The 26,718-nt window shown below is 39.7% G+C and overlaps 1 protein-coding gene across 2 annotated transcripts in view; it reads left to right on the top strand.

Moving 5' to 3' along the window:
* Positions 1-26,718, top strand: part of AOAH (acyloxyacyl hydrolase) — a 158,052-nt gene that overhangs the window by 87,845 nt on the left and 43,489 nt on the right. For both annotated transcript variants that reach the window (XM_025464638.3, XM_025464639.3), the window contains exons 13-14: positions 5,502-5,593; positions 23,343-23,425. In XM_025464638.3, coding sequence (XP_025320423.3) covers positions 5,502-5,593; positions 23,343-23,425 — 175 coding nt within the window. The remainder of the gene's footprint in view (positions 1-5,501; positions 5,594-23,342; positions 23,426-26,718) is intronic.

Genomic DNA, 26,718 nt, shown 5'->3' with positions numbered 1-26,718 from the left:
ATGGGCTGGCGTTTGATGTGTTTCTGTCATTCTGTCTGTCTCTTTCTCTCTGTCTCTGACTCTCTGTCCCTCTCTCTCTCTCTCTCTGTATGTTTCATGACTTAACAGGGCCACCGGGACCTCAGTAGGAGACTTATTTCACTGCATATGGAATTCTAAAGTTTATGAGTCAAACTTGGAGTTAAATTACATTCTTGAAGCTGTCTATGTCAAAGCTCATGTGAATGATGCTGCCTGACAGAGTTAAGTCTGAGATTGCAGAGGCAGAAACCAGATGAAACACACTTTCCCCTACTCTCCCAGAGCTTCATCTGCCAGGCCGCACCGGAAGATAAACCTCCAGATCCGCAGTGTGTGTTGTTCTCTGAGGATGCCTTTCCCTGGCAGCTGTGAGGACAGAACAGGCCCCAGGGAGTATGTGAGTGGGGTGTGTATGTAGATGTCTGCATAGGGTCACATATCATTGCAGTATGCGTGCCCACAACATTCATTCTGTACTCTTTTTAAGTTATGCGTGGCTTCCATATGAGAGAAACACAGAGGAAAAGATGGTGACCACTCGCGGGTTATCTATAGATTTCTGAACTTTTTACCCAAAGCAGTCCGCCAGAGACCATCTGCTCAGTAGACACCCAGGAAGCCTCATTTTCAACAACTAGCAAGCCCAGTTTAGCCAAGTGTGTGATTCCATGAGATTTAGCAGCTTAGGGGAAAAACAAAGACCAGATACAAGTGGGTTACTGAAAGCCTACTTTGTTAGGACTCCAGCCTGCTCCGAGCCTCTCTCTCTTCCTAGTCCCACCAGAACTGGGTTCAAATCCCAGCCCCCTACTACCAGCTCTGTGACCTTGGCAAGTCACTCAACTCCCTCTGAGTTCTGTTTGCCATAGTTTTTCTGGGTCACACACTGGCCAGTTTCTGCCCCGAAAATACAGACTCTTCTGTGGCCCAGAACCAGTGGCAGGAGGTGCCACCAGAAAAGGGGCTTTTTCAATACCTCCAAGTAGGTCGGGGCATGCTCATTCAATTTACTGTTATTCTCCTGAGCCCTGGGTACTCACTCCTTTTTTGAGAGGCAGTGTCCAGCATCTGATACATGGTAGTTGCTCAAAAAGTGTTTGCAGAAAGGAGAGAAGAAGGAAGAAGACTAATCCCTGCCTCACAGAGATGTGTGATGAAGTTAAACAGTGTGTACAAGTTTCCTGTCTCAGTGCCTGGCACGTGAGGAGACTTCATTATTAGTTCCCGCCGATACTCTGGCCTAAAATGCCAAAGTTATCTGGGAAATATAGCACATGCAAGGATCACCAATGGATATACATTCACTTATAGAATCTATTCACACATCAAAGGCTAAAGGAATGAGACCAGAGCCAGAAAATCTGTCAGGGTCAAGGAAGGCCCCTAAAGTTTCATGACTTGGTATTCCTATAAGGAAAGGCATTAAGGTAGTGACAGTGTTAAGAGGAGAAGGAGAGGTGGAGGTGATGAGATTGAGATGCAAGCAGAAGGCGGGGAAGTAGGATAGCCGGCCTTTGGGATTGCAAGGCTGAACACAGGAGGACGGCCTCATCCCCGCCACCTGCAGAACAGGTGAAGTAGTGGCTGACCAGCCAAGCTCCTAGACTCCGGGTCCCAAAGCTAAACGGATTAAGCAGTCTCTTGATTTCCAGGCCTTGAGATTCTTGCTCCATCATCCAAAGACTGACGACCTCAGACCTGTTTTCTTCTCTGAGTAAAACAACAAACTGAGAGTTTAGTTCCTGGGAAATAAATTTTAAAATACTTAATTTAACTGAAGAAGATATTTTTCGTGTCTTTTTTCCAAAGGAGGTTAGCTGCAGAGTCTTCTAAGCGACTTTATATTATTTGAAAATAAACAACTTAGATCTAACCCATTTAACAGTATTGAAAAAGGGAATACATCATGCACATTGTCCATAGCATTGCTGGATAGGGAAGGCTCAAATGGAAACAGTGAAATAAAAGCACCAAGAATATTCCTTTTATCATTGGAGGGGAACCAACCAGATGAATATGTGATTGATGCCATTACTATCTTTCTCTCCTTTAAGAATGGTTTTAAGAAACCCAAATATAAGTTGCTTGTTGAAGTTAGGGCTTAAAATACACCCAAATCCAAAGTATTGTGTTTACTGAATATACATTTAAAAATGAGAGCCAACGTCCTTTCTCAATGCATGGAAAGGCACACACACACACATACACACACACACACATACACAGAATAATGTTAAAATATTACACGAAAATAGTAATACATGCCAATTATGACATAAAAATATTTTATATCATTGTAAAATCAGAAGACTATCTGAAGCAATGCAGTAGCTGGCTAAGTGCTCACTGGGTTTCTGATGCTTTTTACAAACTGAGGAAGTTTTTCTTGGTAAATATTAAGTCTTTCCACATATGTACATTTAAGGTACATTTAAGACGAGTTTCCTGAGAACATAAATGCTCAAGAGGAATAAGCAGGAGTTGATGAGGGAGATCTTAATTTGCATCTTTCCTGCCTTAAATGCCTGAAATATCTTGGGTATAATGTTGCGTGAATAAGGCTTTTAGTGTGTAATGTGATATGACTTAAACATTCTCTTTTTGCTAGGGTCTATAAAACCTTTGCTATTAAAGGCCATTACTTCTCATTTTTATCTACCAAATTTACTAAGGTAGAACAAGTATGTCGAGGCTTCCATTTGTCTGCTCAAAACCCTTCTATTATCTGGCAATAAACTTCACCTCTCTTAAACCTGGGACAATCCACTTGGAAAGAGACACTAGGTGATCCATCCAAGCATGATCCTTTACATAGTGTACGGCTTCTGCTTGGCAAACTGCTCTCCTTACTGCCCTTAAATCCTCCCAACATTCCTCTTGAAGTAGATAAAGTAATATTCAACAGCCATCAGAGATACCAAAACTGATGCAACGGTAAAGCCCCATCTTTGCCATAACACCGTAAGTGAAGTCTAAAACACTTAACCAGGAAAACAGAGATGTGCATTATTTCAGGGTTAATCAAGTGACCAGGAGAAACCTTTGAAACCTGGTGACCTGACCTTCCTGGGCCTTCCAGAGCTCCAGTTGTGGGTTACAGACCCACCCTGGTCCCCGCTGTGATTCAGCATCAGCTGTCATCTGCTCCAGCTTAACTCCTGGTGGGACCGATTCCAGGACTGGTTGGGGCCTTTTTTGAGAGCAGCAAGAAGTCCCAGCTTCTCCCAGGTATTTGAGATCCATTTCGTCAGATGGATCCAGAGAGACTGAATTGAGAAACCCCACTTCCCAAGATGAAGCTGCCCGCCATTTCCTCGCCTGGCATTACCCCTCCTTCCACATCTGCTCTTCCCCCCACTGGGAAGATAAACACCTTATCACCCACCCCTGATAACGGAGCTGGATGGAATATGGGAACCACTTCCAATGTGTCATATCCAAATGGTGGAGTTTTACTGTATTGATAGAGCCGGACACAGAAGTCAGAGCTCCTGGATTTCTAGAGTAAAGCCTTTTCCTACTTTGCTGACACACTTCAGAATTGCCATCCCCTCCCTTATTGCTCCAGGCTAGAGAGAACATCAGATGTATCTCCCAGTGCTAGCAGGGTTCCTGTCTAACTCCCTGTTAAAGGGAGAGCCGGCCTGTCCAGAATCAGAAGCCTAGTTCCATGCTGGGTTCCCCAAATCCAAGGTTGTCATTATGCAGATGACTGAAAAAAAAAAAAAAACAGATTGTGGTATCTGGGAGTGTCATATCATTCTTTTAACTTCCAACATATTCTACAGGCTGCTAGCTTCCTTCATAGGGTGCATGAATTCTGTCTACATCTCACAAGCCACCTGCTTATTCATTGTCTCCGCTTAACACATCTTAGGAGTTTCAAACATCCTGTTTGTTTTTCTTGTCTTCTCTGGAAGAAATGAATATTCTCAGATCCTACAGCACACACACATTGTAAGCACAAAGACCTAGGGAAAAAGTAAGATTAAGAAAAAACAGAAAATGTTTGATGTATAATGACAGGAGAAACAGAAACCAAAGCGAGAGTGTCTGACTAACAATAATGGTGGAGTTTTGAGCAGAAAGTGGTGGGTGCCTCCTGCTAAGGGCGTGACAAAATGCCAGTCACTGGAACTGTATGGTGCTTCAAGACTCATCAGGAGCCTCCTTTGCATGACCTTGTTTCTGCTTCTTTGATGGAAATAAATCATAATTCATACATTATATTATTATATAATTAATACATAATTATTATGGTTATTAATGATAATACATCGTTGTTGTTGCTGATTAACATGGTTAATCCCAAGAAGCCATCCTTCCCACTCACCTCTCTTCCACTTCTAGCCTACCCTGCACTGAAAATCATACTTGGGATAAGAATAAGGATGGGGCCCTCATCCACCTCCCCCTATATCCACTCCCAGCCCCTGGCAACGACCTTTCTACTTTCTAGGAGTTTGACAGCTCTAAATACTTTATATAAATGGAATGATACAGTATTTATATTTTTTGCAAAACTGGATTATTTCACTTAATATAATGCCTTTAAGTTTCACCCACATTGTAGCATGGGTCAGAATCTCCTTCTTCTTAAAAGCTGAATAGTATTCCATTGTATGTAGACACCGCAGTTTGTGTGCTGAAACTCAAATATAACTGGGCATCCTCTATTTTTATTTGCTAAATTTGGCAACCCTATTCTGAACACATCAGTCAAGATAAGCTTTCACTAGAAATTAGAACAGAGTAAAGGTATGTCCCAGAAGGCATTTATAAAAGGAAAAATAAGGAGACATAGCTAACATCATTTTCCTTCTGTGATTTTGCACAAACCATAGAAATGTGGTTCAAGTGAATCCCGGTTCTGTCCACTCTTCATCAGAAGTTCTTGAACTGGAATCTGTGCAAGAGATGCAGGGGGTCTGTGAACTCCCTGAAATCATAGGCCATGTTGAGTATATGTGGATCTTTGGGAGTAAGGAAGCCCAAATTAGATTCTCAAAGGTGCCCGAGACTCCCAAGGGAGTCAGGAGACACTATGTTGTAGGGCATAGCTTTGAACTCGGAGAAGCCATTTGTGTTGGGGGCTTGAGTATTATTACTCTTTAGATGGTTAATTTCCTGAATATCTAAGCTAAAATATGGAGAAAATTTCAGCAAACTTAAGACTGGAATGTTTACTCATCTACTGGAGCATCCCCTTCAAATGAGAGATGAGTTAGATGAGTTATAAGCTGCCATGCATTTAGCATCTTTCACAGAAGCTGAATGGAAGCCAGTTCGTGAGTGATGCTGATCTTTGTGAAGTTTCTGATGATAAAGAGGCATATCCTTCATATATGTCAAAGTTCCTTAAAGAGAGAGAGAAAAAGAGAATGAGAGAGACAGAGAACAATGTCTAGGCAATGGATAATCTTACTACCTGTAAAAAACAAATGACTGTTTTTATAATTGCCACTTTATTTTTTCTTTAGAAATCCTTCATCAGTTTACCAACAGCTCTTACCAATGAGCTCAACTGGCCCCAACTCTCTGGCGTTACTGGGTTTCTGGACTCGAGTAGCGGGTATGTATGTTTGAGTACCTTTAAACCTTTCAATGTATCTATGTGAGGAAAGAACAAGAGATGGGGCTTGCGCCCAAGATGTTGAAATGGGAATTATTAGGAATTGCTTCTAGAACATGAGTAACATACAAGAAACCCACCACTGACATAGAGAATTATGCAGTGGGATGTAATGCGAATTGTATTTTATCAGTGCTAGCAAGGAGGAAGTATTCCTGCTGCAGGGGCCCTGGAATTGACCTCTAATGGAAAATACATAAACACATCACTGAATTTTTCTCACTCAAGGGGGAAGGATGTTTATTGATTATTTACTTTCAGAAATTAATATTTAGAAAGGTAATGGCTAAAATTAACAGGCAAGTTGCAAGATCCTAGAATCACCCTGGCTTCAACGCTCTGGATTTGAACGTAGAGAGAATGTATGGCGAATCTGAGTGACACACAAACCCAATTTGCTATGTGTGATGGGTGTTGACTCAGAGCATGAGGACAGCCATTCATAGGATAGCACCCCGTTTTTTAAAAGTTAATAGAGGACATTGTGTATCATGAATAATTTATTTGACTGTTATCTTATTATCTTCACTCATTCATCTACAAATACTTATTGAATACTTACTACCTAATCAGGCACAGATGCTATAGATGTTTCAAAGGGAAAAAGACTTGACCTGTTTCTACAACCAATTACAATCAAACAGGGCAGATAAGACCAAATACAAATGATGATAGAAGAGAGATGCGCCAAAAGACAACTCTCAACACAGAGCTACAGATTCACTATGAAAAAAAAAATACATAGAATTAATCAACAGCCACTTCTTTTGGAGTGTTAGGCAAGGGGTCCAAACCTTAAAGGATTTATGAGATTAGGGTAATGAAAAAGGTAGAGAAGAGGCTAGGAAGGCAACCAACCTAAAGGAGAGGATACTCATAATTATGTAGGACTCATCTGTAAATGTAGGGAAAGCAGAGGAGATGTATTTTCAAGTGTAGATGTAGGTTTTCAGGTTTAATCATGTGAAAAATTGGGTTAGTATAACAATACTAACAGTATCGGTGATAGGGAGAGTAAGATGTAACCTTCACGAGGAATTCTCTATATACCAATCACTGTCCTGGGTGTTACGTAGTTCTCATTTCATCTCTTTGTAAGGGAGGTGGCATTAATTTCTGCATTTCACAGTTGAGGAATCTAAGGGTTAAGTAGACAGGTTAAGAAACTTGACCAGGAAAAAAAAAAAAAAAAGAAACTTGACCAGGGTCCCACATTAATAAGTGATCTGTCATCATGGAACCTGGTGTCACATTGTACCAGAGTGATTTGGTGAGCAGGATCCGCCTTGCTCCCAGCTCCCAACCTGTATGTGCTGTTTTTATTCCACCTGTGGGAACATGGCTCTCTGGAGTCTTTGTCACTTTGTCTGAAAACGCCACTATGGACTGGAGAAATGACTAAGAACTAGAGGAGCCCTCCCCTGGGGACATGTGGTGTACATCACCTCAGAGGTCCATCGGGGCCCCTTGATAGGGCGCCCATGCTCTCAGTGGTCTGGGGCACCCTGAGCACCAGCCTCAGCCCCTCTCTCCTCAGCTGCACCTGCTATTGTCTTTGTCACCTGGAACACATCAAGAGATGGCCCTGCTGGAGCAGCTTCCTGGAAGAAAGACTCTTTTTGATCTCCCCACTGCCGACATTGGAACTGAGAAAATAATATTTCAGTGGCTTCCACAATCCAGCTGTATATAAAAATACCTGAAAGTTTCTCTAAATTAAGACTTTTATGACAATAACAAGGGGAATTCATTATGAGTGAGAAGTGGACCTAGTTTATTATCCTTTTAATGGAAGCTTAACTTTAAGTTGAACCCTGTAAAATGCAGCCACTTTTTGACCTAAAGTCTCACAAAGTTGTGGTGGAGGAAATACCAGTCTGATGTTTAAAATTAATTGCCAAGTAGTTTAAATCTTCCCTGGAGTCATCCAAAGAATGAAAGACTCGACACGCCAGGCCCAGCTGAAATGAAAACTCATTTCCTCATTTCTTTCCGCTTACAGCTCACACTCACCAATAGGTACGCCACATCTCCTGCATCGAATTTTCCCAAAAACTCTACCCCAAAATGGTTCTTGCTCACAAGCACACTGTTCAGTTGTTTTTAGGGTTTTTTGGGGGGGGGCGGGGAGGGAAGGGAGTGGAAGGGGGAGCCAGTGTCCTTCCTCCCTTCTGTGTCTCTTCTGTCCTCACACTACAGGTTTGCTCCCTTCTCAGTGCGCAATCCCACTAGGCCTCCAGTCACATAGCCATGTCCACTGTCATCCCATCAGAGCCCAGCAGGCAGACAGATCTTCCTTAGGAGAAAGGCAGTGGAGAGAAGGGGAGAGGAAAGTTGCCAACCTTCAGACAGTCCTGGGTTATAATCTTTATAAGGGCTATGCAGAGACTTCTGACACCATCTCACAAAGGAGGTGCCGGTCTCAGTGCATTTTAGGTAAACATCACTCCCATCTTGAGCTAGTCTGTGCTGACTTAGCACCTTCTAGTATTAGACTCTATGTTGCCATTTACAAAGACTCAGCCTGCCTGTGCAACTCCTTCAGTGTTGACTCTGAGTACTGTCCTTACCTGTTGTGTTCCTAAGAAGGTATGCACCGCACCCAGTATGCTGTAGGGTAACCTACCCTGCTGGAGCTTTTCTCTCTGTGTTTGTGGGGCCCCAGGCTATCTAGTTGTCTCTCACCAAGTGCTCTTTTTGCCACCTGTTTCTGTGTGCTATGCCTGTGTTCTCTGCCACACAACTGAAATGGGAAAAAATATATTCAGTTCCTTTTGATAGGAAAGGAAATTCTCTGTCTGAAATCTGAGTTGCCGTGGATTCCCCTGTTACACAGACATATAACAGCATGATACTCGTGTGTCACCACTCAGGATGCACCCCGCGCCCAACAGCCAGCAGTAGGTCCTGTTAAACTATCTCTATAATCTCATGCAAATTATACGTGCAGATAATCTATGCTGGGCTAATCTCCTTCTTAAAAGATTGAAGATTTATAAAGTGTATAAAAATATTAAAGAAAGATTAGAGTATGATGAAGATGCTCTTCTGGTGGAATCAGGAGAATAAAAAGAATATTGACCCAGAAGCAGCAGTTGTGAGCCATGTAGGCCACTTCCACAGGCATTTTGAGCAAATGTCCTTTTGAGTCCAAATGCTTATCAACACAGGATAGGATTTATTGATTTCTCGATTCGACTGGATCTCTAGAAAGTGCTTCCTATTATCTGTGATCGGCCTCATGCTTTGTGTATTAACAATGTTCTCTGGAAAATGTACCTTGGAAAGCAAAAGAATGCAGTTTGGGAGAGAAAATGGTTGCTTTCCTTTTCTTTTTCCAATATACCCTTCACCCCTCAAAATTTAATATCTTTTTTGTAAGATAAATGTAACTAACTGAAATCACACTCATGCATTAAAAGACAAAGGCAACCCCTTACTTTTACAAATCTTTACATTCTGGGGAGCCTGGGTGACTCAGTTGGTTAAATGTCTGACTCTTGATTTTGGCTCAGATCATGATCTCAGGGTCCTGAGATGAAGCCCCATGAGATGGAGCTCTTCACTGAGCGTAGAGTCTGCTTAAGATTCTTTCTTTCTCCTTCTCCCTCTACCTCTCCCCTGCTGCTAGCGTGTGCTCTGTTTCTTTCAAAAAACAAAAACAAAAACAAAAAACACAAATCTTTACATCCCTCAGTTGAGTCAACATTAACAAAAATCTGTTCTCTTGATTCTCAGACTCCAGAAAATTCAAAAAGCAATATCCTATAAAACCACGTGTTTTATTTCATTTTCCCAATATGATTCAGAAAGTAATTGAGTGATTCAAGGCCAAAAACAAAAAACAAAAAACCCACCTTGTGAGGTTGGTAGCTTACAGGCTGGGAACCCGATAATAACTAACATTGGGGAAGAGAACTATAGCTGTGAGTGAGAAGAAAAAGATACTTTTTAAAGGATTGAAAATAGTATTTCATGGTCAGATCACCTTTGAAAGCAATTAATGTAAGAAAAAATCCTATGTAAGTTAAAGAACCCAAGGCCCAGTAACACATATGGAAATACGGAAAACAATACCAAAATTCAGGAAGGAAGGGCTTTTGGTTTAAAAGCAATATCTAAAATTCCAGAGCCCTGTCGGTGGGGTGGAGTAGAAGGAAGACCGTGTTTACAGGTACAAGGGTTCTGGTTCTTTATGGCCCTCGGTGGAATATATAGCATCCTTTGACTTGACTGAAGTCAAGCTGTACCTAGACATCTCTAAAGTCCTCCCCCGTGTTAAGCTCAGTGGCTATAGGGCAATGTGTTATTAAAGTCTACAACCTACCTCATGATGCTGCTTAATTTAGAAGCCTTGGATGAAACTTTTGGGGAAATATGCTCCTGCTTCTCCCCACCAAATATGCTTTTCTTCACTCTTTAAGTAGCTGTGCCTTCAGACGAGACCTGGCTTATTTTATGGGTCAAACATTCTAGGAACCATGTGTCTCTAGGGCCAAGGTTTCTGTGACACAAAGTTTGAGCCCTGCATAGTAAGCCCCGTACTGTGTGATACTGGGTGCTGGACCAGCTATTAGTTTTATTGGCACCCCATAATTCTCTTTATGGGTACTATTTCCTCCAGGCAAACCTCAGAAAGGGAAACATAATTCCAAACCCTTAACAAATATAACTGTTTGAACTCAACTACACCTAACCTGAGCATTTATGGCTGTCCTAATCCCCTTCTGAAATTGAGGCCAGGGATGGTCCAGTCAGTAGAGTTCTGCAGGCCAGGGATAAATGGTAGAGAAGTCCTGTAAAGCTGAGAGACAGAGAGGACTAGGGGTAAAAACAGGGTAGCAATCAGAGCTTTTAAAAAAAAAGGTAAAGTTAGCCACAAAAAAACCATGAAAGCCAAAAGAATCAAGAGCAATTACTGAAGTTATCATATCAAGTTGGAGGGATAAGAGAGATCAGTAGGTCAACATAAAAGGATGCAAACTACATGGAATTTTCTAGAGTAAATATTGCACCCTCTGCCTCTGGCTTAGATTTGCTATTTGGGGCCAGAAACATAGCACATGCTTAGAAAGAAACAGACAAAGCTATTGTGAAAAGTGGCACAGTAATGCTATTCAAGGACATTTAAAACACATCTTTGATGAGAGGTGTCCTAGAATCTGAGTGTTAAAGGTTATCTATTCTCTCCAACCCAATAGACATTATATCAGAGAACAATTTTGAAAAGCAGTGTATAATTCCAAACCAAGTCACTTGGGGTGTTAAAAAGAGAAAATTGGAGAGAAGGGATTTGCAGCTAAGATTTGCTAACCTAATTTCAGGTTTTAAAAAAAGGCATGTAAGTACTAAACAGTAATGGGCTTAATAACCTTATTAAATCCATTATTCAAAAATTACATGTGATGAAAGTGCCAATGATTAGCCATCTTATACTTATACTTTGAAAAACAAATAATTAGCCAGAGAGTTGGTCTTTTGATGTTAGCCAAGGCTGATTGGAGTGGGATATAGTCTATATCAGTGATTCTCCAAGTGTGAGCTATGGGCTGACGCGAGGTGGGTCTCTCAGACCTTTTCAAAGGATCCACAAGGTAAAAACTATTTTCACAACAGAACTAAAATAGCATTTGTCTCTTGCACTGTGCAGCCATTTGTACTGATGCGCAATAGCAATGGTGGATGAAGGCGCTGACATCTGAGCATGAATCAAAGCGGTGGCACCGAACTACATTAGTAGGCACGGTGTCTTCACCCCTACGTGGTCCTGGTTTTAAAAAGATGGGGACATCTGCCCCTGAAAAGTTCACCTATAAAGCAGAACAATTATTAATTTTATTAAATACATGATTTTCAAATGATTTCATCTGATGAAATGGGAGATATGCATGAAGCACTTTTGCTGCATAACAAATATGATTGTCTTAAGGAAAAGCACTTGGGTAAGGGAGCTGAGAACTATAGTCCACTCCAATCAGTTTTTCATGGAACACCAGTTTTATTGAAAAGAACTAGAAAATAAATTAAAATTATTCAGATTGGATATATGGCAGATATTGTATCTGAAATGAGAGAACTTCAAGGAAAATAAGTGACAGTATTGATTGTTAATCATAAGATTTGAGCTTTCAAAGAAAATTTTGAAATTTTAAAAACTTGCATTTTCTACTAAGAACTTGACAGCTTCCTAATACTCAGAACCTTTCTAATAAATATGTAGTGCTAGCAACAAGGATGATTTTCAGTATTGATTCATAAAATGTTTCTACATTTAGAATATCCGGATAACTCAGTGAGCTAATATTTTCTAAATGACCAGTATATGATATATAAAACCATGAATGGGTAAAAGATCCATTCAAAGTACAAGATAGACCAATGCATTTTAATGTAATATGGTGCAAAAAAAAGTCCATTGATATAATTTCAGATTCCACATTGCAACTAATCAGTCTTTAAAAAAATACCACATCTCAAGGTTTGGTGTAGAATCAAAGAAGGCTATCCATACTTGCCTAAAAAAGATATTAAAATGTTACTCCCAAAAAATAAAAAATTAAAAATAAATAAAATAAAATGTTACTCCCTTTTCTAACTACATATATGTTTAAGATGAGATTTTCTTCATATAATTTCATCAAAACAACATATCACAACAGATTTAATGCAGAAGCAGAGATGAGAACTGAGCTGTCTTCTATTAAAGTTAGATGCAAGGAAAGTTGCAAAACTGTAAAATGATGCTATTTTTCTCACTAATTGGAGGAAGAATTGGAAAATATACATTTTTCAGAAAAAAAATGATATGTTACTTATGTTAACATGTAATGAGTCTATTATTATTTTAAATGAATTAATTGAATAGTCTTTCAGGGGATCCCTGGGTGGCTCAGTGGTTTAGCGCCTGCCTTTGGCCCAGGGCGTGATCCAGGAGACCCAGGATCGAGTCCCACATCGGGCTCCCTGCATGGAGCCTGCTTCTCCCTCTGCCTCTCTCTCTCTCTCTCTCTCTCTCTCTCATGAATAAATAAATAAAATCTTTTGAAAAATAGTCTTTCAAATTTCTAAGTTTAATTTCTAACACATAAATATTGACAGCTATAACTCACATAAAGAAAACTCTCTGGGTTCCTAAGTAATTTTAAGAGTATAAAATGGTTCTGAGAGCAACAAATTAAGAACTTCTGTACCAGGGAGTGAATATGAAAAAGAAATGTGGCTGTGGACAGAGCCTGGTGGATGCCAACATGTAGAAGTTTGGGAAGAGAAGATAAAGAAGGACTAGCTCTCAAAACTAAAGAAAACTAAAAGGGTTCAGTGTCCTGGAAACCAAGGGAGGAAAGTGTTTCCAAGGACAAGTGACCGTTAGCCAAATGCTGCCAGAGGCAGAGGAGAACAGGAACGGAGAAGGAGCACTAGGTGTGCAGGGTGGTGATCAGGGGAGACTGTACAGAAACGTCCCAGGGGGCAAGATGAAAGCCTGATTGCTGAGAGCAGTTTTCAGGAGGTAATGAAAGAAGTGAACATCAATAACTCATTTAACAACTTTCACTATTAAAGGGAACAGAGAAAGAGTAATGGCTGGTGGGGAATAAAAATCAGGGAGAATTTTTAGATGAGAACTACTACAGCATGCTTTTAGTTAAAGGAAGATCCAACAGGGAGAGAAAGGTGGATGAGGGAAGGAACCAGATCCTGGAGAGGGCAAGAAGCGTTGCAGTGTAGGGGTGAGGCACTGCCCCTCAGGCAGGAAGGACCATCTCTGGACGCTGTGGCTCCTAGCCAATGACTCTTTCTGCCATATACTGACAAATCCCTCCTCCTGAAACAACTTCTCCCTTTACTCATTTGTAAATTTTCACTTTTTAATTTAATTACTCAAAGCATGTATACGTTTTCATCTTACAAAAAAATATTGAGGTACGTAAAGTAAAAAAACAAAGGTTGGGCGCCTGGGTGGCTCAGTCAGTTAAGTGTCTGCCTTGGGCTCAGATCATGATTCGATAGAGTCCCAAGTCAGGCTCTCTGCTCAGCAGGAAGTCTGCTCCTCCCTCTCCCTCTACCCCTCCCCCCTGCTCATGGGCACGCGCTCTCTCTTTCTCATGCTCTCTTTCTCAAAAAAAAAAAAAAAAAAAAAAAAACCTTAAAAAAAAAAAGCCAAAACTTTCCCCCAATTTCATCCCCTATTCCAGGAGAAAGCTGTTACCAATTTAGTGTGATTTTTTGTGTGTGTGTGTGATTTTGTTCAGATCCCTTCTGTGCAATTACATGTGTAAATCTGTGCATAAAGAAATAAATATGTCATTGGGATTTCCCCATAAATGACATTATATTGTGTATAACATATTGTAAATTAATGCTTTGCTTTAACAATACTTCTTTTTTTTTTTCCTTTTTTTTTTTTTTTTTTTATTGGTGTTCAATTTACTAACATACAGAATAACACCCAGTGCCCGTCACCCATTCACTCCCACCCCCCACCCTCCTCCCCTTCTACCACCCCTAGTTCGTTTCCCAGAGTTAGCAGTCTTTACGTTCTGTCTCCCTTTCTGATATTACTTCTTGAAGCACTTTCTATTCCTGTGCAGTTCTGCGTGGTATTTCATAGTATGGGGTTTTTTTCTCCTACTGATGGACAGTCAATTCCAAATATTCATTATATCCAGTAATGTCATAATGAACATTATATAGTTCTCTTTATGAATACATGTGAGGATTTCTTTAGGAAAAAAATGGCTAAGTCCAAATGTAGACATTCTTAATTTTTCATAATCCCTCCAAAGAGACTATCCCAATTTATATTCCCACAAATAGTCTATGTGAATACTTGTTTCTCCACATCCTCACCAATACTGAATATTGCCCATCTTCTTAATTTTTTCCAATCTAACAATATTTTGCTGTTATTCTAATATGTGGCCTCCTGGTTAATAGTGAGTTTGAGCATCTTTTCGTGGGCATTTACACCCACCTTTGTCTTTTCTAGTTACCCTGTGTTCATGCTTTGACGCTCACCCCTCAGGAGTCAGTTCCTTTAGACAGCCTCTTTACGCCAACCCCCCATCTAACTGGATGATTCTCTCCTGTGCTGTTACTGTGCTTCTCCAATACCAATGCCACCTCACCTGCCACAACTGTTTATGTATTGTCTCTCTACTCCACCCCCCCCACACACACCAGACTCTGAGCATCTTGAGTACAGGAATCAGGCTTGCCTTTGTTCTGTAGCCCTAGACCCTGACACATTATGTGGCACCATAGAAGGTACTCAATAAAACAATTACTGAATACATTCATAATGATACCACTTTACATTTGTAGAGTGCTTTACAATCTACAAACCTCCATCCCTTGCATTTTCTCAGATTGCCTAAATCAAATCAGATTTGCAGGAATTAACATTTCAGGAAAAACGCTAGGGATAAGGGAGGAGGAATGTAAACAGCATGAATTGAATCACCAGCTGCATGATGTGATGCATATAAAAATAAATCAGTGTAACTCAAGCCCTTGGACGTCTAAGTGTGTTCTATAATACATATTCTATAAGAAATTAGCGGATCATTAAAATATTAAAATGACTACATGGTCAACAAGTTGGAGATAATGAATTTCAAGTAACATATCAATTCAGTAGCCAGGCAGAAGGAATAAAACAAAGGAGAGATATGCTAACAAGTGAATTGGTCAATAATAAATAAGCCAAGCCTCAATGTAAAGTTTTGCCCAGAATGATAAAATTGTGCAATCTAGGTTGATCAAAGTACGGAAAAAAGCCCCAAATTTCTCTAGCAAGTTTCCTATAACCAACTGAACCTGAGATTTTCAGGCTGTCTCCATGCTCACATACACATCACAGAAATAATTCATCGATATTCTGCAAACACTGTTCTGTGAAAGACTAATTCTACAAGCTGTCACACACATTTTTCAAATCATTCCTGGGTCAACTAGCTTTTGGAAATGCTGCTTTGAATAAGGACAATCACGTTTATTCAGTAGAAGCTAATAAGAGCCTTTAATAAGGGAAAAAAAATCTATCTCCAAGGTTTAATACAGAATAGTACCTAAACTTACTTGACCACAGAACTATGTAGAACCTCCCTCCCCCCATCTCTCTCTCTCTCTCTCTCTCTCTCTCTCTCTCTGTATTTTATGAGGAAGATACATCTCAAGAACCTGTTGTTTCACAGCATCCTTTGAAAAAGGCTGTTTAGATTATTAAAACAATCTTTTGTGCATCACAAGTGATCTTTTTACCTTTATAAGCATCCGCACCTTAAATCTCTCAGTTTTATCATAGGTTAATATTTATGCTGATGCAATGGCCTAGAATCAAATCTGAGGCCAAAAAAAAAAAAAAAAAAAAAAAAAAAAGCCAGCAGGGAAACAGTTATCACTGCTCCAAGCTCTGAGGACAGAAGGAAGAATCTTAGTGGGAGGTTAACCTAACAGGTAAGAAGCCTTGTCTGAGTACAGCAGCTCATGAATTATTGAACACAAAGCCCATGAAGTCTATTTCCCTGTATTATTTGCTGCTCCAAATTCAAAATCTATCATGCTGTCTGACTAATCTTTTCATGTCTGAACTCCTAGGACCTCCTCTATAGCCACCCTCACCCCTGCACACACCCCTGCATAATTAGCCCATTGCCAGTCTTCCTGAATACATAACAAGCTGTATTCTCTGCCTGTTTAGCTCTCTCTGAGAGATTGTTCCATGATGTGGTGAATTAGAGGTTACACAGGGATCTAGTATCAAAGGACTAGAAGGAATTTTAGAAGTTCTTTAATCCATCTCCCTGGCCCCACGCTGATCTGACTTCCAACCCACATCAGAAAGAGAACTATCCACCCTTTTCTTAAAATTCCTAGCAGTAGCAGTCCCCGGATAAGGACTGCCCAGTCTCCAAATTATTCAGTTTTATCCTAATTCACTCCCCTGCCCCAACCCTTCTCATCAGATGTTACCGTTTATCTTTCACTGACCCTGCTGCTGGTCTTCCATACCCTAGTCTTTTTTGTGTGTCTTATCCCCTATGATGCAACTTAATTAGGATTTATAAGCATTTATACCCAAACTAGCAGTGCTCTGCAGAGAGTCAGAAATCGCCTCAGGAATTTCACCAGGACCTGATACACCACTGTTGCTTGCATTCCATACTTGCTTTATCCCCCAAACCTCGGACATGTGAAGCCCTTTGGTCTCTCCACGTAGGTTCTGCTTTGAGTCAACATAGGAGGTGATTTTTTTTTTTTCAGTTTTAAATCTACTCCTTTAATTTGCATCATGCTTGAGGCTCATTCTTGGTTTTATTCTTTGTTTTATTTTGTCTTCCATTTGTTCATAGAGAAATGGTGGGTCACTAGAAGGCTGTCAGAGAAAGGATTTTTTGCATGTTACCTGAACCCGCACTGGGGAAAGCAACCAGTAGACATTTTGTGTGAGATTTACCTATTTTGAATTTTGGTGTTTGAAATCAAAAGATGACAGTGTGTCTTCTCGTGAAATGCCTGTACTTCCCTGCAGTAGACAGAGCTGGTCAAAGTGGGAATTGAACATGGCGTGTTTCCAAGCCAGCCCTGAAGGTTGAGGACACCAGCGTCTCAGGCATTGGGGATGGTAAAAGGAAGAGAACCTTCAAGTACTTCAAGTACTCCTCCTTTGCCCCTCTCAAACTACACTATCACCCCTTCTGCCAGCCCATTGGACTTGATTTTAACTTGGTACAACAGAGGGAAAAGGGAGAAACAAAAGGTCACGCTGAGAAAATTGAGTCTAAGTAGGGATAGAGGAAGAGAAGCGGGGGGAGGGTTCTAAGCCAGAGTAGTCAGCACAGTTAACCTTACTATGCACAGTATCCTCGGTTTCTCCTATTAATTCAAATTCAACTGACCTTCTATACAGATGACTTTCAATCCAGCATTCTTCTCAGTTTGCTAGCGTCTCAAAAATATTGTGCTATAGACTTCTCAAAATATTGTATTGATTTTTCTGTCTTCTCTGGATTCTTGAGCACTCCATGAAAATTCAACCCCTAGAAATTATAAGACAGATTATGCATTTGAGGTAGGATGAAAGAAAACATTATCTTTGATTATGTGAAATATTTTCTAAAGTCTAGTACAAAGCCTTAATCTCGAAATTATGCATACTATTTCTCATCAGAAATGTTAATGAAAATATTCCTGATTGGCAAAGATTTTGTATCCTTGTATCCTTGTAAAGAAAGATGCAACTAACTGTATCTATAATATTAATATCCACACTATTTACTCTCCATGAGCAGGCCATGAGCAAAACAGTATTTTGGTACATAAATTCCATTTTTAGAATTATCAAAAATAGTTATGGCTAAATATTGGTAAAAATTATCTTCCCAGAGGAAAATAACCCCTCTTTATTGACCATGAAATTATTTTAGCATTGAACTCAGATCTAATGTCCATTTCCCATTCGCTTTTTTCAAAATATAATAAAATAGTCAAAGCAGAGGGCGTAAATGATGCAGAGTATAGAGCATTCATTTCAGGCTTCTGGGTAAGATAGCAGATTGAACAAAGCATTGCTTCTCTCCCTTGAGAAACCCCATTAAAATGACAGTAAATGAATTGGTCTACAAGGACAAAGAGAACAGGAAGATCCAACAGCCACAAAGCATTGGAAGCCAGAAAGCAGGACAAGAGGTAACTGACCTAGTCGACTCAGAGAGCTGCATCCTAATCTGGCAGAAGGGAATGTCAAGAAGCAATCCAGTTTACACTGCAGACTCCCCAAAAGACCTGGAGATCAACTACATATGGTAGCTCTAGAAATGGAGGTGAGAGTAAAAACAAGTGTCAGTTGAAAGATTACTGAAGAAGCAGTTAGATCCTCAGACTCTCCCAACTTTACACAGGTGGGCAAATGCCTCTCCTTACTGTGGTATAAGACTAGAGGTTTATTTTTCTCTGGAGAAAGGACTGAAAGATAAATTTGAGGATAGTCTCCAGAAAATAGGGCAAAAAACAAAGATATAGAAAATAGGGCAAAAACTAGGAAAATTAGAAACCAGAGCCCAACTGACCCAATATACAAATAATAGGGGTTCTAAAAAAAAAAAAAAAAAAAAAGAAGAAAAGAAGAAATCATCAATGAAATAATTCAAGAACATCTCTCAGAACTGAAAGACCTGAATTTCCAGGTTGAAAAGGTCTATCAGTGACTAACACTGTGAATGAAAATAGAGCCACACCAGGTCTGTCATCACAACATCAGAACTCTTTGAACAGATGCTACTGTGGGCTTTCAAAGGATCAAGACACAGAATAGCTTCAGACAACAACACTAGGAGACTAGGAGCCAATGAGCTGATGATTCCTTCAAACTTCTGAGGGAAAATGATTTTAACTTAGAATTCTATAACCATCTATTCTGGTTATCGATTGTTGAGTAACAAAGTACTCCAACTTTAATGGTTTAAAACAACAACCATTTTCATTATATCTCACAGTTTAGGGTATCAGGAGTTCAGGAAAAGTTTGGCTGGCCAATTCTTCCTCTCCAGGTGACATTGACCATAGTTACTCAATGGTATTTACCTACTGGCTGGATTAGAGGGTCCAAGATGGTTTCACATACATAACTGGTGCCTGGGAAGGAGCAGTTAGAAGACCGGGTTTAGCTCAGTCCTTCTTCCTTTCCAGATAGGGACTTTTTAAAGATAGACTTTAATTTTTGAACAATTTTAGGTTGATAGAAAAACTGAGCAGAAAGTACAGCATCCCTACACACTTTCTCTCTCTTCAATTCTCTCTATTATTAACATCTTACATGAGTGTAGTACATTTGTTTTAAATGAAGAACCAATATTTACATATTATTCTTAACTAAAGTCCATAGTTTATCTAAGGGTTTGTTCTTTATGTTGAACCTTCCATGCACTTTGACAAATGCATAATGGCATGTATGCACCATTACAGTATCATATAGATGAGTTTCATTACCTCCCCTCCAACAAAAAACCTCCTGTGCTCCACTTATTAATCTCTTCTCTCTCTCCTCACATCCCTGGAAACCACTGATTTTCAACAGTTTCCATGGTTTTGCCATTTCCAGAGTATCATGTAGGAATCATACAGATATAGCCTTTTCATATTGGCTTCTTTCACTCAGCAATATGTATTTACGGTTCCTCCATGTCTTTTTATGATTTGATAGCTCTGTTCTTTTAACTGCTGAATAATAGTCGATTGTATGGATATACCACAGTTTGTTTACCTATTTACCTATTGAAGGACATTTTGGGACATTATGGTTACTTCCATTGCAGGGTCCTTTTACATGATGTCTCCAGCAGGCTTCTTAAATGGTAGATCAGGGCTTCAAAAGACCAAAATTGCCAGACATCTTAAAAATCAAGCCATAACTGGCACAGAATCACTTTTATCATACTCTATTGGTCAAAAAAGTCACAAAACAGCCAAGATTTAAGGGAAAGGGTGTCAAAGATAATGAGGCTATCTCTAATCTACTACACTGGTCAATGAGAAACAAACTCTGTTGCTCTTGGAGGCTTATTTACTTCTTACTATTGACTGCTAAGCAAGAAGCTGATTCATCAGGTTTGGGACTACGTCTATTTAACAAAATAATCACCTATACCATAAATCTGTTATTGTTACATAGTGACTTATAAACGCCAGAATCCTCTTTCCTACAAGAGGATTCTAAAATATGTAGGGTATCCTAGATACCCTAAAAATATGTAGGGTATCCTAGATGTGTCTAGTCTAGCTATGTCTTGTCTAAAAGACCTTTCTCTAAGATAATGAAAGTTCAGGGACCAAGTGAACACTGTTGGTTCTCTTCTTGAAGTTTTCCCCCAACATGTCTTATTAACCGCATTTATGTTTATACTTATGATGTAAGCTCTGTTCCTGGGCCTACCTTTACCTCACTAAATCAAAAACTGGAAACATTTTTAGATACCAAATGTTAAAAAAAATAAGTTACTTCCCCCACATCCTTCAAAAGTTACTTACAAACATTCTCCATGGGAAAAAATAAAAATGTGGTCTTCTAGAAAGTAAATAAGTCAGGAAGAGGTGAAGAGCATCCCCAGGATGATGAAGATGGGGGCTCCCAGGATATCTACTGAGCACCAGGGTGAGAAGGCATCAAGTCCAGAGTAAGCAGGTCAAGAGGTTTCAGGAGAGTTTTCCACAAGACAAAACAAATAAACTGTCTGATAGGGAAATATTGAAAGCGGATCAAATAACTGTAAAACATTTGAGGGTAAATTGATGATAAATACTTAGAAAATTAATCAAAGAAACAAAAGGCTGCTATTAACTCTAGGGAAATAAAAGAATTTAGAAGGGAAGAAAAAGCAACCATAGATCAATTGTGAATAGTTAAATCCTCCTCTTGATGGTGGGAAGTGAATAGATAATACCAAAGACTACAAATCAAGAAGTGGACTTGAAAGTATGTTATTTAGAGATAAGAAAGAAAATGCCCAAAGACTCAGTCAGTTAAGGCTGAAATTAGTTGCCTCTGAGACTGAGGAAATGGGGAGGGGAGGGAAGCATGGGTTTGCCGTTTTATCCCTACAAGCCTTATAGACATAAATAGTGCAACTGCCTTTGCTCACATTCACCTTTTCAGGGAGGCTTGCTCCAACCACTCTAACCCTATTTCCCCTGCCTCCCTCCCTCCCTTTTTTTTTCATAGCACTTACCACCTTCTAGCATCTTCTATAATTTGTTCATTCAGGATGCTTGGTGGGTTTTTTTCCCTGATGAATGGCAATAATACAGGGGTAGGGGTCTTTGTCTTCTCCATTTACCAATATGACCCAGGTGCCTAGAAGAGTGCCTGGAATATAGTAGGGCTCACTAAACATCACTCAAGTAATACAAATGTGACTTTTTAAAACTATGTGTATGGGTAGGTTTGATTTTTAAAAATAAAATAAATCATTCCCCTCAAAACTCTACCACAAAGCAAAAATCCCATACTTAAAATATTGCCCAGACATCTTGCTCTTCTATCAAAAGATATTATCATTAGTTTTCTCAGACTTTAAAAAGAATACTATTTCAGTGTATCCCAAGTGCCCAAACCTGATACATGCTTACCTTTCTGAAGCACTGAGACAGTTGGCAAGCACTATAGTATAATAAGTGAGACTCGTGTAACGCAATAAATGGTGATTTATGTAAAGTTGTGAGATATGAGGTTATTTTAATGAAGAGAAGATACAATACATTTGAAGAATAATCAAATACTTCTGAGTTTAATTATTATTCATTAGTCTATACCTGGTCTTATTTCAAAAAGGATTTTAGAGAAACCTATAAAAGTATAAAGAACATAACATTAAATTATGTTCAAATTAAATGAAAGCTTGGCAAAAGGAGATAGAAAATCAAAGATGGCACAAAGAGAAGCCAAGAAAATGACTTAAAATATGTGCAGTTATAAGCTGATACTGGTCACAAATTTGTCTCTGAACTCTGTGTCCATTAGTATTAGATTCAGCTAGAGGTAGCCAAGCGACTCAACATATGCATGGTTAAAATAAGATAAGGTTTGAGTTTATTTATCTCACATGTAAAATTTCAGAGATATGTAGTCCAGTTCTGGTATGGGAGCTCAGCTCCACTGGTCCTCGAGGATCCAGGGTCCTTCTAACTCACCCCTCTGACTTCCCAATGTAGAAGTTACCCCCATAGTCCAAGATGCTAGCATGTCTATTCTGAACAGCAAAATGGAGAAACGGGGTAAAGAAGGAGCAAGCGGCACCTGCCAAATGTTTCCTAAGAAATATTCTCAGAAATTGGATACTTTTACCTCTTAGTCCAGAATTGAGTGAAGTGGCCACTTGTAGCTACAAGGGAAGCTGAGTACATTAGTCATCATGTGGCATCATCATTCCCTGTTAAACCTTTTATTAAAATGGATGAAGCGGGGAGATGGATCAACAGGAGTGTCTGCCATCTTCATAGCAACCGAAAGAAGAAATATAAGGTCAGGTTCAAAAATCAATGAACAATGTATAGAATCGTTGAATCACTATATTGCACACCTGAAACCAATATAACACTGTATTTTAACTCTACTGGAATTAAAATTTAAAACTTAATAAAAATAAAAATTTTATTAAAAACACATTTCTTAAAGATGACTAATTGCTCGAGAAACTTATAGAAGCTTTTGGTAAAAAGTTTAGAAAGGGGTGACTCTGTATGTGGGATTGTCTAAACAAAACCACATTTTTAGCCAACAATGAACTGAACTCAATGATCTAAAAACTCAACTTTGAAAACTTTATTCTGCATATTTGTGTTTATTTATTAATAAAATAAACATTGAGGTTTGGGAACATGACTGAAGCCTGAAATTAAAAAAAAAACACGGAAAGAAAAAGAAATGAAATGAAAAAAAAGAAGACTCTGAAGGTCTTTACAAAAATAAAAGTTGAATCTTACTACATTGATGCAAAGCATTTTATGGGACTGTTCCTTATAACAACTCTTAATAATGTATTGACAGTTTAGAGGAAACATGTCAGCAGAGATTTGATTTTTCTGAGTTCATTTGGAACCACCATTTTAAAAAATCATAATAAAATAAAATTCTGTTTTTTGAACTTCATCATGTGAATGTCCTGATATTAAATATGCACGAATATATTTGTTTCAGAATTAAGGAAAACTCTATTTACCTTCGATTACGGAAAAGAAACCACTGCAATCACAGAGACTACCAGAATATTTCAAGAAATGGTATGTAGCTTTCCACCTAAGCCTTTTATTTTTTTTTATAAATTTATTTTTTATTGTTGTTCAATTTGCCAACATATAGAATAACACCCAGTGCTCCTCCCATCAAGTGCCCCCCTCAGTGCCCGTCACCCAGTCACCCCCACCCCCCACCCACCTCCCCTTCCACTCCTCCTAGTTCGTTTCCCAGAGTTATAAGTCTCTCATGTTCTGTCTCCCTTTCTGATATTTCCCACTCATTTTTTTCTCCTTTCTCCTTTATTCCCTTTCACTATTTTTTATATTCCCCAAATGAATGAGACCATATAATGTTTGTCCTAAGCCTTTTAATGATTGATTTTATTTCATAAGTGTTACAAAAGCTGAGAATTAGATAGCAAGGGCCACATAATAAAATGAACAGTCTCCTTTTCCCAGGACCAGGACCCTTTCTAGAGAAGGGCGCTGGGATTGCAGCATCTTACCCACAGCAGAGGAGAACAAGAACATGATGCAGTGAAGGCCTACACCAAGGGAGCAGGGCAGTCCTCCCCCAGCAAAGTTCTAGAAAGGCCAAGGTGCAGACCTTCAAGGCTCAAGAGGCAAGACTTAAGGGGCCATTAGTAGAACAAGGGCTGAGCAAAATCCAAGTGATTGCCAAGGCTCTGCCCTTCCCTCTGTGCAAAGTCTCCCGCATTTCTACCGGGGTTGGCGTTTTAAGAAAAATGGCTAAGTGTTTGTGGCTGAAATCCCCAAAGCTATTACGGAAAGGAATGCATTTTCAGAGTGTTGTAGAGACTTGCAGGTCTCCATCAGCTTCCCGTGTTTCCCAGGACATCGGTGTCCTCTGGGATTGTTTCTTACCTACATGGTTCTCAGCTCCCACCTTGGGCACAGAGACAGTCCATTGCCACAAGATTTCAGCCAAAATCCTGATTGACAAACCCATGTCTGCTAATGCCGAATGAATTGCCAAGCAATGTTTTGTGCCACCATAGTGACGCGGAGACAGCAGACCATTAGGGTAGTGTGTTGCCACTCCATCTCCCCAAGATCTTACTCATCAGCCTTGGCACTCTTGCCCGCTACGCCCAGATTCTGCTTACCATTCTAAGAACAATAGAAGGTTTCTTACTAATAAAATGATAGCTGCTATGTATTGCTCTCTTACCAAGTGCTAAAAATACTTCGTGTGCAATATTTCAGCTTTTTTTTTCAACAACCTATAAAGCATGTATTACTATATTTCTTCAGTTCTGAGATACCACTGATGATAGTAACTCTGGGGAGTGTTGAGGGAGGAAAAAAGAAGAATTACAACGTGCACAACTGATTGCAGCACTCAGCTCACTATCAAACGTGTCAAAATGTATTTCTCAGAATTGAGCAATTATCATGATATCCACACAGTTACAGCTGAGAAAACAGACATATGGAGACCAAAAACCTTGCCTGAGATCACAGGCAGCAAGTTGCAGGGCTGGAATTTGTAGCTAGCTTGTCTCGCTACAATCAGACACCAACGGAGGTACTACAGTCACTGGTCTGTGATCTGAGATGATCTCACAGAAAGAGATTGGCCTCACCTCTCTGCATATGAGCACCTCGGACAAGGTCGTGGAAAGATAGAACTGAACCTGGCTATGAATCATCACAGGTATAAAGTGAGCTGCAGCCCTGGCACTGTCTCTTTTCCATCAGTGAGATATCCCAACAGCCCCAGTGTTCTCTGTTCACGTAGATTGTAAAAAACAAAGAACAGGAATGCCTGAGTTGAATATCATGCAGCTCTAGAAAACGATGAGAGTCCATATATTTGTACTTAGAAAGACAAAACACTGCCAACAGAAAGATCAGGATATACAGCTGGACGGTCTAGCTTAATTTCTACTAAATGTTTTAAAATAAAAGGAGAAACTAGATGCACACAAGATTGGTAGGAAATACACCAAAATCATTATGTTTGATGAATTATGGGTAATCACTTTCCTTCTTCTTTTACTTTTCTGTTTCCTGAAGATTTTATTTTTACACAGAAATAACCTTTGGGGGGGGGGACTAGAAAGAAACCGAGTGTAGGAACAGTAAAGGGCTGGCCCAAGATCCCATAGCCGAGGGTGTCAGGTGAGGGCAGGAATAAGCAATAGGACTCTACCAGAAACAGGGGCGCCTGGGTGGCTCAGCGGTTAAGCTCACCTGCCTTTGGCCCAGGGCGTGATCCTGGAGACCCAGAATCGAGTCCTGCATCGGGCTCCCTGCATGGAGCCTGCTTCTCCCTCTGCCTGTGTCTCTGCCTCTCTCTGTGTGTCTCTCATGAATAAATAAATAAGATCCTTAAAAAAAAAAAAAGGATTCTACGAGAAACGCGGGCCATAGGCTACTCTTCCCCTGTGCCTAGGACACAGCATTTCCCTGCCTCACAAGACCACAGACACGTCAACCCAACTTTGCTTGCTACCCACAATGAATACAGAGATCTTTTGTAAAATCAAAAACACCAACGTAAGATATTCGAAAAAGTACAAAGTACAATTTGTAGTAGACGTTTCTCCCCTTCGTGGTACGCTGTCTTGACAGCATTCCTTTAAAATTTAGATCGTGGAGATAAAACGGGAAGAAAGAGATGGGAGGGAAGCCTAATCATGAAAAAAACATGCATGTCAAAATGGGATGAAAACCTGCGCCTTCTGTCGGGCTCATGTCTAATGAATAGATGGCGGAGTGTAAGGGGGGGGGTGGATTATTTCCTCCCTCTTCTTTAAATTTGCAATTCTTAGAAATACCTAGAATGTACACTTTGTCTAGGACGACTTCTTTGAAGATGCTTTTTGACTCTTTTTCTAAGGATGTAATCCTAAGAGGGTTTTTATTGCAGCTGCTGCTGTTGTTGTTTTAGTTTCTCATAATTACTCATTATTTAATGTTCTGGTTTTATTTCCAGCCCTTCTTCCTATTTGCTGTTGCTTTTCCTCACTACGGGTTTTCTTTTAATATTATGCAGCCTATAACCTGACTAGCCGTGCCAAGTTATTTCAATTATTCCCTACGGTTTTTATTGGATATAGGAAAAGTCAGCCTTCTATGCCTTGCATATTTATGGCTACACTTAGGTTTCAGTACCAGTGAGAGAGGGGCAGGTGGAGGGAGAGAGAGAAGGGAGAAAGAGAAGAAAGAGTTGAATAGAATATTAAAGACTTTCTTAAAAATTGTATAGTAAGAATTAAAGGAACAGCTCTTATTTTCGTCTTGATGTTTACGTACAAGATCTGGAAAACGTCTATAGATCCTTCTACTGTGAACCAGTGATCCAGTGGCTA

Source organism: Canis lupus, chromosome 14 (assembly GCF_003254725.2).
Source record: "Canis lupus dingo isolate Sandy chromosome 14, ASM325472v2, whole genome shotgun sequence".
NCBI lineage: Eukaryota > Metazoa > Chordata > Mammalia > Carnivora > Canidae > Canis > Canis lupus.
The sequence above is the reverse complement of the archived record's forward strand: the minus strand, read 5'-3'. Positions and strand labels throughout refer to the sequence as shown.